The sequence below is a fragment of the Microtus oregoni genome, unplaced genomic scaffold (genome assembly GCF_018167655.1).
Source record: "Microtus oregoni isolate MIOR12 unplaced genomic scaffold, Mior012 000027F_ref0000203, whole genome shotgun sequence".
NCBI classification, from domain to species: domain Eukaryota; kingdom Metazoa; phylum Chordata; class Mammalia; order Rodentia; family Cricetidae; genus Microtus; species Microtus oregoni.
Genome location: NW_024543086.1, coordinates 4,038,462 through 4,056,223, shown reverse-complemented (window position 1 = coordinate 4,056,223; position 17,762 = coordinate 4,038,462). Strand labels below are relative to the sequence as shown.

The 17,762-nt window shown below is 42.9% G+C and overlaps 1 protein-coding gene across 4 annotated transcripts in view; it reads left to right on the top strand.

The window, feature by feature from the left end:
* Positions 1-17,762, top strand: part of Ebf1 (EBF transcription factor 1) — a 386,285-nt gene that overhangs the window by 283,522 nt on the left and 85,001 nt on the right. For 2 of the 4 annotated variants that reach the window (XM_041676119.1, XM_041676117.1), the window contains exon 9: positions 7,909-8,039. In XM_041676119.1, coding sequence (XP_041532053.1) covers positions 7,909-8,039 — 131 coding nt within the window. Of the gene's footprint in view, positions 1-7,905; positions 8,040-17,762 lie in introns of all 4 variants that reach the window. The other 2 variants (XM_041676118.1, XM_041676116.1) reach the window with 1 other exon arrangement.

The window sequence follows — 17,762 nt, the reverse complement described above, 5'->3', positions numbered from 1 at the left end:
CTCATGCGAATGTCGCCAAACATACCTAGGATGACAGTGCGTTGAATAAACCCTCAAATTCAGTAAGAAGAAGAAACCCTGGGACAAAAACAAAGAGTAGATTCAACACACTTTTGAACATTTTAGTACAATTTTTAGTGTGAACGGAGCCAGACTAATCCAATGTTAAATCACCTGCATGCAAACTCTCTTTTCCCTGCCCTCCGAGTCCTGCTCCCAGACACCAGGAAGCTAAAAATTCATATTCAGACAAGAAAAGGCAGGCCTTGGTGAACAGATGGAGTGGAGTTCAGCATAAAGGTTTAATCCTATCAGGCCGATTCCTGTATGGCCATCTGGATAATCCCACACACACATTCAAGTCCTGTTAAAAATACGACTCCAGCCAAGATTAATGTCACAGATTTTCCAATGGACATGTTCATATTTGACTTTATGATTTTCCAGGCTCAGGAAGATTGCTTGGGAATAAAGACTACTGTATCCCTTGAAGAAGTAGTTACATGATTTTATTGTTGTTGTTGTTAAATCAGAAAATGGTCTCCCCTTCTCTTAATGTCGGGCGTCGGTTTGAGGGAGGTGGTTTCCACTTCTTTGCTTCCCTTCCTTTGCTTTCTCCAACTTTCCTTACAGCAGGGTAATTAGGAGAAGAGGGGGAAATTAATTTTGTGCAGAATAATTCCCCTTGTTGGGAAAAAAGAATTATTTACTCACTGTGTCATCAGAGGCAAGCGGTTTCACTATTTCTGCAACAAATACCACAATTGGCTCCATGAATAATTCATTCGGAGGGTTTGCCTCCCCTCCATGACTATTCCCCCCTATTACTTAGTGATGGAGTGGCTGACAATCACAGAACAAGGGAAGGAAAGAGAAAGCTCGTGGCCACGTTTGCCTTTCTCTGGTTCAGAATTAGAATTTGTGCATTTTAATTTCAGGTCTTACGTGTGAAATGCAAGTTGGAATGCAGTGTATTCCTCCCTCCCCGAGTCACAAAACTCGGAGCTTCTGTGTGTATTTAACAAACAATTTTTGTATATTATGAAACAATGCTATGTTGCCTGTCATTAAATCCAAAAGCCTTCGACAATCTTTCAAGTGCAATTTAGAAGTTATAGGCACACATCAAAATGTCAAGATTTTTTTTTCCCACAGCTAAATTGTTAAACAGCCCTGAAGAGTGAACACGAATAGTTGTGGTTCTCAGAGAGGCAGACTCAGAAATCCAGAAACACCTGCCCTGGAATGTTCCAGCATATAATTGTGACCACATTTATTCCCTTCTCTTGCTCAGGTGCCATGTCCACCAATGGCTAAGGTACTTAAAAATTTCAGAGGAAATTAGGAAACCAAAACAAACAGGAAGTAGATAGGCCATGGGCTGGTCTGTAATTGACAGGTGGCATCATTTGGAACATAGCTGTCATTTCTTGATGCGGAAGATAACCGTCCTCCTGTCTCTGTAGGGACAGTCTTTGGAGCAATGTTTCCATCTAGTGACTGGGAGGTTTTTTTTTTTTTTTCTTCTTTCCTCCTTTTCATTGAGAACCATTAATGCTGTCAGAGCAAAGGGCTTTTCTGCCAGATGAAGTCACTTTGGGATAAAGGATGCAAAGCGCTTGAAAGTCTCAATTTCCTCATCTAATATTTAATAGGTTTAATTGCATCTGGTATTGAGAAATCTCTATATCATGGCTTACATTTCTCATTAATGTGACAAACACCACAGAGAGAGAGAAGAAGAGAGGGAGAGAGGGAGAGAGAGAGAGAGAGAGAGAAAGGGAGAGGGGAGAAGATGGACAGCGAGAGACTCTTGTATATAAAATACTGTAATTCTTTGCAAGGTACCACCTAGATATTTTGCTAGACAAAGCAATAAATGCAGATCAATAGCAAAATAAAACCTTCTCTAATAACTGACAAAATACTTAGCTACACCGTGCAGTTAGAGAGGACTGTGAGAGAAAGCAGAACTTAGGTACCTCCTTCAAACAGCATGTGTTACACACTGCTACAGTTTCAGCCACAAGGCTGTCACATCTGGTTACTTACTAACGGAATTTGTTTGTTATGAATTGGGGGGGGGCATCTGTGGGAGTGTTTGCATCCTGCACATGGGATCAGCCCGATGGATGGTAGATGTCTGATCCAGTGTTACAGCAGCTACTGGTTTCTCAGGCAACACTGTTGAAGGGCAGTTGACCAAGAATAGATCTTGCGCATGGTGAAGGTGCAGAGGGCTAACCTTCCAACTAACATCAAACCCTGCTGGTCCTCTTCTCTTTAACTGCTTGGTTTGGGAGCCAGTCAATAGAGCAGTTGGGAAAGATGATCATTTCACTTAAGAAAGTCGCAAATTGTTGAGGCTATGTTCAGTTAGGGCTCCTCCATGTCCCAACAGCTTCTGGAATGGGGTTACTCCCAAACACAGCGTTATGAAAACCCAGCAGATAAAGAGGAGTGAGGTTTTATGAGCACACAAAGGTGCCATTGGAAGGAGCCCAGCTCAGGCCGGGAAGACGATTCATCAGGTAAAGGTGCTTACTGCCAAACTTACAATCCGAGTTTGATTCCCTGCAACCCACATGGTAGAGGGAAAGAACAGACACCCACAAGTTGTGCTTTGACCTCTGTGTGCACACCCTGGCATGTGCATACCCCCTAAATAAACAAACAAACAAACAAACAAATAAATGTTAAAATTAAATTAAAAATAAAGGAGTCCAGCTGGTGGGTTTAGCATTTTTCTAACAAGTTTCAGACATTGGAGAATGAACAGTGAAGCCATTTTCTCTGAAACAGTTCTGGTATGTTTCCCAATGAATATTAATTCCAGGAAAAAAAAAGTCTTAAAAATGAAAACAAAACAAGAACAAAAACTCACTTTACTTTGGGATGTTCTGGTGTTCAGTCTAACTATTCCGTCCATTTAGCTGAACGTATTACCAAACAGCTAAACTAAAAACTCTTCAGAAGGTTAAGTGATGAGTGCATAGGGCACCTCAGGAAATAAATAAATGCTCATTAGCAGGAAGCCAATGACAGTAATAATATATGGTATGGCAGAAGTGAGTGTACTGTATACCGGACACACATAGGCATTTTTCTGTGTATTCTGTATCAAATCTATGGAGTCTCAACCTCTGGAAGCTATTGGCAGTCTTCATGGAGCAAGTGACCGGAGGCTGCACCAAATGGTAGATGTGGAATGTCGGAATTGATGTCAAACGATGTCAACAGTGTTCACTCAGAGAGCGTTAAAAGCTGGTGCCCATCCACGCCACCTCATTTGGGAGCCTCAGGTACCTGCTTTGTAGAATCGCTTATTCAGAGAGGAGAACAAGCTTGTACCTGCTTCACGGTTCATAATGGATGCCACCTTGAAATACAGACTGCGATTCATACTTCCTCAATTTGCACATTTGGCCAACTGATAAGAGTGTTGTATGCCTAGGATATTTAAAGACAGAGAAGGAGGGAAGGAGCCAAATAACACACCTTTAGTGAGGTTTCTGTTGTGAGGTAACAATGGCCACCTGACTCTCATTTTGGAAATGAGCTATGATAAACCTTGAACTGGGTCATCTTTATGGCTACCCTAAATAAGATCAGAGCCCAGAGAGATCTCAGCGGCAAAAACAAGAGCAGCCCCAGGACCCTGCTGATCGACACACACACCACTAATTCACCTCAATGGGAAGGCACCTCTGAGCTCAATTAACCCTTATTCCCAAGGCCACCAGTAAACCCTGAGGTAAACACGGCTCTCCAGACCCTGGCTTTCTATCAATGAAATAGGTCATTTCTATCAGAGGCCGAGCTTGTAAATTCACCTTGCTAATCAAGAGCCTGGTGCTTCTGGTGCAAGCGCTAGCTAGAATCAGGTAGCATTGGTTCTGTAAGCCGGACAGTTTTAAACCACTGAGGGCATTTGTGATTTCTTTTGCCTTCTGAGGTGATTTGAAGAAAATATATATGTGATGGTGGTGGAAGAGGTGATCCAGAAATGTCCCCAATGCAATTGTCTGCACACACACATTGCTTGTTAAATATGTACTGGGGGCTGAATGATTTTGCTCTCTCCTATTTTTTTTTTTAAAATTCTTCGCTTTTTTTTTTTCTTCTCGCAGCAGCCATTGTTCAAAAGCAAATTGGAAATCGGGTAATTAGGCCCTGACTCACAGTGTCGTATTAAAGTCCCAAGCCAAAGTTCAACACCCTGAAATGAAATTTAAACCAATTAATCTGTTAGATTTTTATCGCTTGTCCGTGTTTTCTCAGCAATTCCCCCAGCACGTGGCCTTTGATCAACTCTCATACAAACGCTAAAATGTGTGCCCGCTGCTAGCAAGACGGAATGACATTAACACGGGCCTCATAAAACAATCAGAGCAGAGAAGCCCTCAAACAGGGAGGGCATAGTAATATTTAATAAAAGCGCACACATAATCTTCAGAATTAGCATTCTGTGCCGTGCAGTACCTCTGGGAGAAGAGCTTTTATTTGGGGAGTGATCATTATAACAAAGAGGCACTACCTAATAATTCCCACTTTAATTCTGCAGCGTGCCAGGAGCGCTTCAGAACCATTATGCTAAACTGGCGGGGTAATCATGTTATTGTCACAGTTTGAAGGAAGGAAAAGCTCGACTCTGGTGGCTGGTAAAGGGTGGGGGAAGCATTCAAGAAAAGAAGAGGGAAAACTTTTTATTTTTAATGCAATTTAGAGCCAGAAATGGGTCTGTTGCCCTTGTGGACAGAGTGTGAAAATACGCTGATGGGAAGGAGTCTTTCATTAATTAAACCATGAATTTCCTGCTTGGAAAAAAAAAAAGAACAGTCCTACTTTCAGATCTGCCCCTTCACTTCCCAAGCCATAATGATTTTTCTATTTGTTTGTTTTGTTTTGGGAAAGAATGCTATGGATGATCTCGGCTCATTATCCAGCTCCTGCAAATCTCTTTGCTCTCCAATTCTGCTGGAGCCGGCCAGCGGGGCTGTGAAAACAATGGTCTGTGCCTGCTCCTCTGAGGGGATGGCATCAGTGGAAGTGAGACTCTGGCTGCTTTGAAGGTTCTGCAGCATCCCTAGACAACTTACCAGCAGGGAGGAGGGGAGAGGAGATCCAAGGACGCTAAGAATCCCAGCTGATGTCAGGTCCTGGCCTGGCTACTTTTTAGTATTGATTTGCTCTAAAAAGTACAAATGTCACCACATGTCCTGCTCCACTGAAGTTTTTACTCATGTGTTACCTTAGTATCTGCTCAGCGGAAACACATCAAGCCATATAAATGTTAATAGAATGAACATTATAGCCATCTTTTCCTGTCAAACCCAGTCCAGTCCCGTTCGCTTTTCAGAAGGACCCGCTGTGGAGAAGTGCTGTGCATCCTGTCTTCCAGACTTTGGTCACATGTCACCTGGAATCCCACATACACACAAATACTCACGCACATAAAGGCTCTTTACATAAAATTTTTTAAATTAGCTGGAACACGTTGTTCGGATTGTTGTCTGCATATTTTATCCGTCCCTCAAGATGGTATTGCATTGGATATTTCCTCCTTTAGGGCTCAGTGTTCTCTTCTTTTCCCCTGGCTAGTTGACCGATAGGTTGGCTTCTGAACAGTTGCTCCTAGTAATTGACAACAGTATCACTTTCCTTTAGTTCAAGTATTTCCAAGTGTGTGTGTGGTTTGTGTGTTTGTGTGCGTGTGCACATGCGCATACAACGCAACAATATATCTCTACACTCCCACCCATCTCCAAACCCCCAAACACCTACACAGTCACATACACCTAGCCCCTACACACACACACACACACACACATTCACACATGTGTACTTTGTAAGTAACAAGATAAACAAGGAAAAGAATCGAGTGTAAACTCAACAGGTCTAACCATGTAAGTTCTCTCCATAGATTTCTTTTAGATGCTCAGCTGTGCCCTTTTGTGTCCTTTTTAAGAAGTTAGAAGAGACTTTGCTCATCTAAAAACAATTGTGTCTGCATCATAAAAAAAACTGAAACAGAAACCGCAAAGCTAATAGATGTTAACATAAAGACCATTTTGAAATCTGCATGGATAAACAGTCTCGGCATTTAATGACACTACTGCAGTTCATGCTTCGCAGCTAGATGGCGTTTTCATGCCCAGGTCACCTAAACCAATATTGAATATTTTCCCAAGGCATCTAGAGAGACAGCAACATCTTTTGTATGTTATCCTGCTACCTAAATATATGGAGTTATAAATCAATAAAAAACATATCTGGTGATACTAACAAAATGTTTCCAAAATGGTTAAGTTTTATGAAATTTTTGTAGTTGGGTGTTACTTATCTATTTTATAAACAGCTTGAAATCCTACATTGTATTAGGCCATTGCTTCAGAAGCCTGTAGCCATGTGGGTCAACAGTTTAGTTTTCAAGAAAGCTCTTGTAGAATAAAAAGTCCTGTGCCCTTGAGACACTTTTCCCTCCCCGCCCTGTGTAGGTCAAAACTGGACAAGAATGAAGTTCAGTCATGGATCCTTTATATGTTCTTAATTAATTGCTTTGTTTGGGGATAAAATGCAGGAAAGTAAGTACCCAAGCTGCCCTGTTTCAGCTGCAGATGTGTTCCTGTGAGTTCAGCCAACACCAAATGTTTGGTTTGGATGTTTTCAAACTTCTCTGTGCAAGGTTTGGAGGATTAATTTGAATCCGGACCAACACCATCCTACTTGTTTGTGTGGTGGCACGTGAACACTGGTCCCACGGGGATTAACGAAATGTTTTCTTTGCTTCTTGCAAAAGTTAAAACAGGAGACTTTGCCAAATTTGACCAAGTCCAATCCTAATTATTATTATTTTTCCAGTACTTCCCACTCACATTTGTAATTAGCTGGTGTTCTCCTTGGCACCGGTGTTTGGGAAGTCGGTCTTGAATACTTGTGGAAGAGGATGGTCTCGCTCTCTCTTCTTGCACACTGTCTCACTTGCTGTCTGGTTTTCTGGGGTGCTGTTTGGTAAAGGGATGACTATCAGAAGACAAACTGCATGGCACTGATGGGTTAAAGGCCTTCTGTGGCCTCAAGCTGCCTTCAGAGAGGTTTCCAAGTCATAATCTTAGCACCCCGTGTATTTTTAGTACTGTCCAGAGGAAGAGCTGCTCATTAGGAAAACCACCTAACTTGTGCTTGCAGTCACAGCCTTTGCAAATGAAGGTCATTTGCAATGGAAAGAGAAACCAGTCTGTACATTTTTATGCCCTGGAAATACAACAGAGCCCAGGTCGTGAAGAAGGTCTGGGCTTCAGCAAGACCACTGCTCTTTGTTTGCATAAGACACCCCAAGTAACCTGGAACTTTGAATCTATAAAATGGGAGCCATGACATGTATTTGAAAAAAAAAATGGAATGATTTTTTACTGCGGAATGTTGCTGTGTTGTTATTACAGAGAGAAAAGCAACGAGCAAAAATCCTTCCTGCTCCAGCCTCCCGCTTGCCTTGTTAGCTTCCCATTGGGCAGGAATGTTCACTTAAGAATGTAGACATTTTCCCTTCACCAACTATATTCAACTTTGAAGCGATTCTGTAACGCTTTCACTGTGTTAGAATCTCTAGCATTTGATAAACTCAGTTTGTCTTCTGGGGTTACATTTCACAAGCTTTCAAGATTAATAAAGAGATTAGTGAAAGAAATGGATGCATCTCAATAGGAGCAATGAAAAAGATGCCTTTAAGAACTAAACGTGGCTCCCTGGGTTTCTGGTCCTGATGTGGCGAGGAAATGTTGAAGTCTTGAGAGACTTTCTGTTAGTGAAAAGATAAAAGATTTTTATTTCTTTTTCTCAAGTCTCCCATCATTAAAGCTTGGTTCTAACAGCAGACTCCTTCTCTTTTTCATGTGTGTGGAAAAGCAGCTACTCCCTGTATCAAAGCCATCAGCCCGAGTGAAGGATGGACGACGGGAGGCGCGACTGTGATCATCATAGGGGACAATTTCTTTGATGGGTTACAGGTCATATTCGGTACCATGCTGGTCTGGAGTGAGGTAGGTGTTGTCTGAACATTAATATCTAATAGCTTGGTCTAGTTGAAGACACGGTCTATACTTGAATTTCTAATAGAATGTGTAGGACATAGTGGTACCACTCTGGGTGGCCCACCTCCAGTCTATAGAACTTTGGAAACTAGGAAAGATGAACTCAGTTTTCCAGGAGACCCTGCTTGCTATTGGAATCATTTCCATCTAAGCCATGAACACCAACAGAGCTTGCTGTTTGGCGGTTTGTCCTTTTGGACTTGGTAGGAGGAAGGTCCTTTTGTATAATGGGGAGTGAAAAGAAGATGCAAGGTTATAAAATGTATAGGAAAATATGTACAAACGGAAGCAAGTCAATTATGTGTGGACAGTCCATAGACAGAGTCAACTATGACTTTGAGATTCAGAGTCTCCTATTAAGATGACAGTCATAATGCAGGGAGTCCTCGACTTACACAGTGACTCTCAAACAGAATGAGTCACTGGGGGGCCCTGAAGAACCCAGGGTTTTCCACAGAAAGAGCATTCAGCTTCCCCTGGTCCTTGATAGTGTGACTCCCACCATGTGACCGTGAGTGTTCTATGTGTGCAGTGCTTTCAGCATTGGGCATCTGACCTGGCTGACGTATCCAGCAAATAACTGGCATTTATTTAAGATCTGAGAACACGAGCATCGTCATTTCAGGGAGGTCACAATAGACACCTTCATTATCTGAATTTGGAGCCCAGGTATCTTAGCCCACACATTCAAAGCCCTTATGGACCCCAAAGTACAAATTAAATACAGAACCTAGACTACAGGAGCACGGAGGTGGCTCGACCCCACTTGTTTTCTAAGTAGTCCTACTTGGCCTTGCAGAGTCTTGGGATCTAGGCCAAGTGTTCAGCATTTGAGATACTGTCACATCCTTCTCTCTGTGACACACACCAACACACACTCTCAGATGCAGCTTGTGCCTTGAGGCTTAGAGATAAACAGCCATTGACTAAGAGTGATGACCCGGAGCCCTCGGGGGTAGAAAGGGGACCGATGTATATGTAGTCATACAAAGAAGTGAGAGTCAGCCAAGCTTTGTGACCCCTGATCCTGCTTGTCGTAGCAGGGTGCCACCACTTAGCTCTTCTAGAAGCTTTGTTTTCTTCTTTTCGGGGTTGCAAGAATGTGCGGAGGGTTGGCTGTGATAGTCGGGCATGTTTTCCTGACTAACACACCAAAGAGGACCTTGTCCATTTTAGAGTTATCCACATACTCTTTGCACCAGCAGCCACCCACTCGACCTGTTGGTCATCCTAGCCAGCATGCTGCTACAGCCTTGATCGCTTCGCACTCTGCCCAAAGCAGTAAAGCTCTTAGAAAGTTGAATCAGAACCAGGCTTCTCAGTCCATCCAGCTAACTGTTATCTAAGCTAGAACATTCTGGGCAAGAAAAGTGTACTAAATGTCCTCCTGCCAACTGTCTCGCGTTTTTTGCTGGAAGCACCAGGGTACACATGAAAGGGATCAGCTCCATGGCTCATGTTGTTGCCAGCTGGTGTCTTCAGCCTGAGGTAAACAGTGTTCTATATGAGAATAGTCTTTCCCAGGTCTTGGGAGCCACATCTTCAATCTTTCTGTCACTTTTTCTGCTGTTTATTGGGGAGCAGGGCAGGGGAAAGAATAACTCCAAGGTGGTCCCTGTGTCAGAGCGATCAGATGTGGACTGGGGTAGAAATCAGAATGGGCAGAAAGTTAATTGACAAGAGAAGATTAATCCAGGGCAGTTGGAAGGAAAGTGTGCCTGCTACAGGCTAGTAGGCTCTACTGGAGGTGGGAAAGGGCGTACTAAGACCTCACACATCTGTGCCCCACCTTGACGCTAGTTTGGCAAGGTGGCCTGACTCATCTCTATTCTCCCAATTCTTGTTGGTGAAAAGGTAGCCACGGTTGACACTGTCTACCTTAGGTTTGCCAAGGCTGACAACCAAACTGCTTTGAAAGATTTGTTTCCACATAGTGAGTAACAGAGAAGGCACGGAAAGGAGAATTTCTCACAGTAACTGTGTATCTTCTTTTCTCCCATTCCTGGCCCCCTAATACCACTGCCATGCATTGCCCAGAGTCGAGGTGGCCTCCAGGTCAGGGTACCTGCTGGCTTTTTGCTCTTCTCCTCTTTTCAAGTGTCCTAAGGAACTATGTCCTAAATTAGGAGTTCTGTCTCAGTGGAAACTCATGTTGTGGTTTCTAAGAGAATTTAGCAGTTATCCTTGTAGAATTAACAAGGTCACATAGCCAGATCCTATCAGACAGTAGTCTGATCCATACAGTGTAATCTCAGAGAAGTAGGCACTGTACTAATAAGAACAAATGTAATCTTGAGCAAAGGAACAATCATAGGAAGTGGGAATTCATAGAGTAATCTGAGCAATACAGAAGCAGAGCATCATAGTGATAGCAACAGGTGAGGTAACAATGGTGGTTAATTCTAAATCAAACAGAAGTCTTTTGCTTTTTATGGGGCAAAATAAATTATCGATCAAGTTCAAAGCCATTTGTCAAGGCTTGGATTGGCTAGGATCATAGCTCAATATTGTATTTAAGATCTGGTATCTGTGATAAAGCTCTAGGAAAATACAGTTTGACTAAGTAGCTGGCATTCCTGGAGACCTTACTTCCAGCCAGGCAGCATGCCAAGTGTTTATGATGGCTGTCATGCAAGCCGTGGAACCATTGCACACAGTGCTGTTCTGTTCAGGAGCAGGAGACTCCGTAGTTGGTCAGCTACTAAGTTTTTTTCAGGTTAGAGGTGGGACTTGAACTCACAGGTCTGCTTGTGAAGCTCAACCTCACAACAGCTCCTGCTTTAACCTGGACCATGGCCCCCCATCTGGAGATCTTAACCCCTGAGGTTAGGGTGTTGTTCCCGTCCTTGCTAGCACTGCCCCCATGCTGGGGGCAGGGCTCCTACCAGTGCTGGCATCTTCACCAGCCTGTGGAAGTGGCATGTAGTCTCACAGATCTACGAGGGAGACCCTGCATTTTTCAGTTGTGTATGTTTTGGTTGGAGTCACCAAGTTCTAGGGAGAAGTTATCCTCACAAAGTAAAGAAAAAGGACAGATGCTGTGGTCAAGGAGCAAGACAATTAACCTGCCTGGGCCGCTTCTCTGGAATTAGGTCCCTGTTTATCCAATGCCTTTATTCCTAACCACGTGATTTGTGGACATGACACCTCTAAGATCCAGTACCTGTAATCTGAAGTAGGCTTTTTTTTTTTTTTAATATTTTCTCCATCTCCGTCACTCCATAGCCCAGAGCACCGAGGCTGGTGCACCAGGACAAGCAGATAGTGGTGTAGATGAGCAGTTGACGCTATTACGTGCAGCCTTTTTTTAAGCTGGAGAATTTAAAGAAAGAAAAGGCAGAGAAAATAGGAGCAGCTTAATTTACCCTCAACCGTGTGCTCCTCTCCCACTGAGTCGTCTTTTGCAAATGAGTAGTTCTGCTTAGCCCCTTGCTGTCCCCCGAGGGCTGGAAGAGGGAAAGGTGATGCTCCATGGGTCCCGCCCGCCCTCTGTGTGCGCTCCTGTCACAGGATTCCTGTGATTGTATTCACCATCCTTTTGTTCTTTTTTTTGTGATGTTTCTTGCCTTCTTTCCTATCCTCCCTGTTAGTCAATTTTTAACTGATAATATTTTTAACTCCGTCTTCCTGCCTTACCCCCAGTTACTTAGGAGAAAATGCACTGTAGTGTTTTATACATCCACGGAGGAAAGCCACCGGGGTTGATGAGAGCTAAGCTTGAGTGTGGGTGAGTGGTTTTTCCTTTCTTTCCTTGAGCAGCAGTGTGGTTGGGTGCTGTGCTTTACCTCCCACAGGGCACGTGGAGCAGGGAGGGGCCTGTGCGACTGGTCTGTGCAGCGCATCATCATTTCAATATCTCTTCTGAATTCCTTCCATTTCTAAACAATGAGTAGGAGCTGCCTTGCCTACCGGTTGGCTAACACTGGGATAGGTACCGGCGGCAATGAAAGTCGGCCTTTGCGGGATCTGGTGTTTTACTTGGAAAGACAACTTGCTCCGATGAAACAAATTAGAGAGTTGCATAACATTTATATAATCTAGTATTAAATTTGTGGCTTGCAGTTCATGGCAAGGTTCTAGAAGACGGGGAGTCAGAGGGAGACGGCTCAGAAAACCAATCAAGTTCCAATTATTTTTGGATGGCCCTGTGGTAGATATTTTAGGCTCTCACGATCTTTTTATTTAATCACAGAAATAGCAAACAGGATGCATACTAAGGTATTTAATTGACCTTTTTTTTTTAAAGTACAACACTGAGATGGGGGTAACAGCAGAATATATTCTAAGTGATGGTGTAGATTACAGGGGCTAGTGGTGGGAAAAAGTCAAGAATGGGCAGTTGCTCAAGTCGAACTACTCAGAAAATAGAGAGCTACTATTCAGTGGCGGGGATTGGGCCTTGGTTTTCCCACTTGGAGATGAAGCATCTACACTGCATTTTCTTTAAAATCAACCATACAGTTCCTTTCCTCTAGAATGTTCTCCTCAGAATCCTCACAGCCAACAGAGGCAGAGGTGGACAGAATGCGGTGGGAGGCAGCTCCAAGTTCACACCTCTGTTCTTTACTTTGGACCACACTTGGCAGCCACCAGATACCCAGCCGGTTTACAAAAGCATTCTTAGGCCATCACCAAAACAATGTAATTAGTCACGAAGTTGGCTCTCCCTACTGCTGTCCCCAGTGAGTACTTTCTCGTTCTCGGGTCCTCGGGCTCTAGTATTTGCTACAAACAGGAAGTATACACAACACCATCCTCCAGATAGTTCCATGCAGTGTTAGTTTCTAGGGATATTAATAGATGTCCCACGCCAGATGAGAGAATGAAATTCTTTTAACCCCATTGACTTTGGTAAATTTTGAGAGAAACACATTGAGCTTCCGCTTGTGTAACTTTTGAGGCGCCATCATGCCCTGAGTCCCTAGGATTTGGTGTTCAACATGTTGCAAACCTCTGTAGCTGCAGAATCCCTGATCACTGTACAGGAAAGAGATTGCAAGGGATGGCATGCATTTTGATTTTATGTTAATGAAGCCAAGTTATGAAATTCAATGGTGAAAGTGATGGGGCCTGGAAAGATGTGAGAAAAATCGCCTGAAATATTTGCATAATATTATCCAGATTAGACCAGGAATGCTTAGAGCCATCACTCCTTAGGGCGGCAAGGCCTTGAACAGACTTCCATACACACTGCATCTGGTTTTATTCAGTGTGCGCTTGGCATTGGATGCCATAAGATTTTGTAGGACAGCTCTATTTAAAGATTGGCAGTACCCCCAGCTCAGACTGGAGAAGCCAGCACAACATAGCCATACAAACAAATGAGCCTTACACGGGGGAACATGCTCTCCTCTTCAGCCAGAGCAAGGGTATTGTGTGCACCTAGTTCCTGGAGAGGAAGTCAGAAGAGACTGCTGGGGGAAAACCTTAGTTGGTTGGAGTTGGGTCCATAGCAGCTTGCAGGGCCTGGGAAGTAGTTCTGCAACTTGAAACCCCGAACTGGAAATGGAGGATTTAACACACGCTGGCACTTTATATCTGTCGGTACTGACTGGTCTCCTTTGTATGCAAAGCAGAGAAGGATGGCTGTCATAAGAGCGAGCGTAAACAGCGTTTGCGTCTCCGTGACTGATATTCAGGAATGGGTGATGATGAGTCATGAGAGTAAGCCACAGCAAGTTTCCCAGGACACTTTGTCCACCCTTGGATTTTACTGGACTTCATGTAGAGTCACGGAGCCGTCAGGAATGTGTCTCAGACACAAAGTGTGGCCTTTTTACTTTTAAAGGAAGCAGAAGGCTCCCGAGTGGAAATATGACCTGTCTCGGGAGCATGTTAGCATCTCGATGCTGGGGTTACATCCGCTGGCATCCAGCTTCACCCCCATTCAGCTTCACATAATATCGCCCTCTCATAATGTCACTATAGGCTTTGGGTGTACTTTCATAAACACCGATCTTTCCAAACTGGATGCACTTCATCTCAACACTCTAAGGCCTACCCATATCGCATGGCACATGAAATAAATTTAACTAAATTAAAAATAAGAAGTGAAGACATATTGAGAAAACAATCACTCAGTTACCACCGCTTTTAAATTTCATAATATAGGATATGCAGATGAACATATGGTTAAATGTAAATAGTCACATTCATTTGTCATATGTATAAAGACCTGAGGTACATTTAAGGCTAATTTAATCTGTAGGTCTTAAATAACTGGTAGCCATCTAATTTCTTCTCTATTTTTGCTTAAAAATCTGTATTTCTTTAATGCATACCCATTGAACATGCAGAAGTTGCTGGACAAAAATTTTAAGCTCTTTCAGAATCTGTGACTTTGTATATGACCCGCAATTTTTCTTTATCTTCGAGAGACTGTTATGCATGCATAAAGTGAGACTTGAGAATGCCCACCTCCATCTCCCCACTCCCAGTCTCTCTGTATCTCTCCTCACGTGTCCTCTCTTAGCTCCACCTGTTCTTCTTATAACCCACTAAGACTAGTTCGCTCTGCCTATATGTATATGATTGTGGGGCATCTGCTGGAACATGGGAACTCTGTGAGTGGCCAAACCGTCAACAAAGACAGATTCTCCCTCTCCCAGCAACTACCCATGCATGGCCAACAGCTCCTCAGGACTTTGAAGAACAACTTTCAAGCTCAAGTAATTTTATGGGGAATCATTTCTAAATGAGCTAGCATATTTAAAGAAAGGCTAGGACGGTCTAATGACTGTTCTAATATAGTCACGTGGTTCCATTCCTTAAAAGTGCTCCAGTCTATATTTTCACCTTTAATGACCAAATCGCTTGCAATTTCCCCTTCTCTATTGATAATTATGTGATGTTGGCAAAAAGATTCAAGCTGACGTTTTCAGCGAGTTCATGGTGTGTTCGGCAGGAGTGTTGTGTATACCCCCATAACTTCAAACCAGAAAGCATGGGAATGTGATGTGCTTAAACAAAGAGGATCCACGCTGGCTACAGTCATGCAGCATTCATGAAGGGAAAGGAATATCTGTGTGGCACTGTGCTCCTTTCCTGGACCTTTAGTGCTAGGGTTTCTGGACCGTCCTCCAATGCTCTGAGTGGAGACTTCCTCCTCTTTTTACCTACACCAGGTTCCTCCTCCTTAGCTTCTATTCTGGGGATCATGCAGATCACCTTGGGGGCACTTTCTTTTCAACATTTGCACCCACAATCTACCTGAACTTCTAGTCTGCAGTGACAATGAGCTGCTCGTCCCATCAGTATTCTGAAAGCAAAGGTTAGCATCTCCTCGGATATTTTCTCTTATGGCTAACTTCATGCGTTTATCCCTGCCGTGTTATGTTCCCTGTGCCCTTCTAGCTTTAATTCAAAGTTGATAAGGTATGCATTTTAACCTAATTGATGGCTGTCTAATTTTTCCTAAATTTGTGCTTCCAAGTCTACGTGGATTTGATGTATTAACTACCTATTATTTGGAAGATACATGACACAGAATTATGCATTTTATCTGTCTGAATCAGTTACATTAAACTTGGGCTGTGAGTTTGAAGAACAGTTTTCAAGCCCTAGTAATTTTATGGAGAATCATTTCTAAAAGAGCTAGCATCTTTTTTAAAAAATATAGAAATAGTCTCAGGGTTTACATGAAGGATCTTCTCTCTCCCTTGAAGGTGATGTCCCTGTAAAATTCAGCTTAACCCCTTCTAGTGCCTGACACAAAGTCCAGAAAATCAATGCTATTATGTTTGTTGAATGACTCTGCCTACTTTGTTACTCATTCATTCATTCATTCATATATTCCCTAGCAATTTTTTAATTTGATAATTCTCCAATCACTACTAAATAGATATAATAATTTTCATTGATATATGTGATGTTTAGATATAATTATAGTATGATAAATATGTACACAAATACCTTAGCAGAAATTGAATGGAAATAGCAAAGATTACAAGGTAGAAAAACTAGCTCTTTTTGAGACATTGATACAGGTATTTAGTTTTTCGAAGTTATCTCCTCCCTACCCCAGTCCCTTACATGAAACTGAAACTCAGCAGGTTAGATGGCATCCCAAGGCCTCCCAGCTGGTTATTTGCCAAGCTTTGGTTGGAACTTAAGTCCACCTGAGTCCTGCGCCATCTCCTAACCTTCTATATAGCAAAACCGATGATTTAGTAAAATATGTCAAAATAGTGTTACCCCCACAAAATTTCAGGATAGAGGTTGACCAAGCCAAAGCATGTTGTCTGCTTTCCCAGGTGCAGTTAAGAAGTAGCAGACCAGAGCCAGGCGGTTCCGATCAGGCCCAGTAACAGCAGAAGGGAGACAGCCTTGCATCTAGGGTTGAACTCGAAAGCCTAAAAAGCAGACAGAGAACTGTACTACTGGGCTGCATATGGATGACTGTTCATAAGTGTAAGCATGGTGGCTCTGGCTCTGAGTCACTAAGAAAGAGCTGGCAGCTAGACTTAAATACATTCTGCTTAAAACAGCAGGATGTGCATAATGCATCCCCGAAAGACATCATGCCAGGGCAGGTGTAGGGCTGCCGTGAAGAGGCGAGTCTACGAAAAGGGTGTGCAGAATGATACACCGCTGAATACACGTGTAAATACTAGTGCATCAAAATGCAAATATGGACTCTATCACATGGGTATTAGATGGGGCTATATCTTTCTGCTTTGATAGCCTTTATACCGTTGAAGGACCCAAAAGCCCTCTTGATGAAGGGCAGATTATTCCGTCAGTATTTTGGCTTTTAACTATGTTATTTTTTTCTCTCTCTCTTCTCCTCATTTCACAAGTTTACTTGTAAACTGTAAACTTCAGAGAAAGTAATCAGCCCTTTCTATAAATGCACCAGGCTTCCTTTTCATATACTTTAATTTCTAAACGAACAGGCAGGAGCATGGAACCAGAGACAGGCTAGTCAGGAGCCGTAGTCGTCTGGCCTGAATATGGCGGGCACCCTCTGAGAAGGTGCTCTCCTTGTTGCTTAGACCCAGGGCTGAGCTACCCTGCGAGTCTCTGCTGGGCTTCAGGCAGCAGCTCCTCGCTAACTCCCAGACTGTCAGGATGCCATCTAGGCTTTGGTGAAGCCCAGAGCTACATCCTGGGAAGGGAGCTGGGGAAGGTTTATTTAAACAACGACTTACAAAACAAATAAACAAATAAACCCACAAAACCAGAGGCAGTTGAAGTCCACCATGTTTATTTTAGTCTCTTTCTCCCCAATCTGTTATTTTGGAAATAGGTCCCGTTGCTGTTCTGTTTTGATACAATTAACTGCATTGATTGAGGGTCACGGTTAACTTCCTGTTCCAAAGAACTAGGCAGTGGATTTTTTGGAACGCTTAACGAGGATAGCAGGAGGTTTGTGGTAGCCAAGTCAAAACCTTTTTGCTTTTATTTTTATTTATTTATTTTAAGAAAAAGAAAGAATTCCGAACGGAACGGTATTGGTCATTTCTTTCATCTGTTTTCCTTTGGTGGTTCTGGGATTGAACTCAGGCCCTCAAGAATGCTGGGCAATTGCTCTACCCTAAGCTATACCCCTAGCCCCGATTATTTATTTTCTCAACACTCATAGAGGAATTTATTCAGTCTTTACCTTAATTATGAGGGGGTATTTAAGGCATCTTGCTATTTATTCATTCAGTCTTTGAAAAGTAATTTATG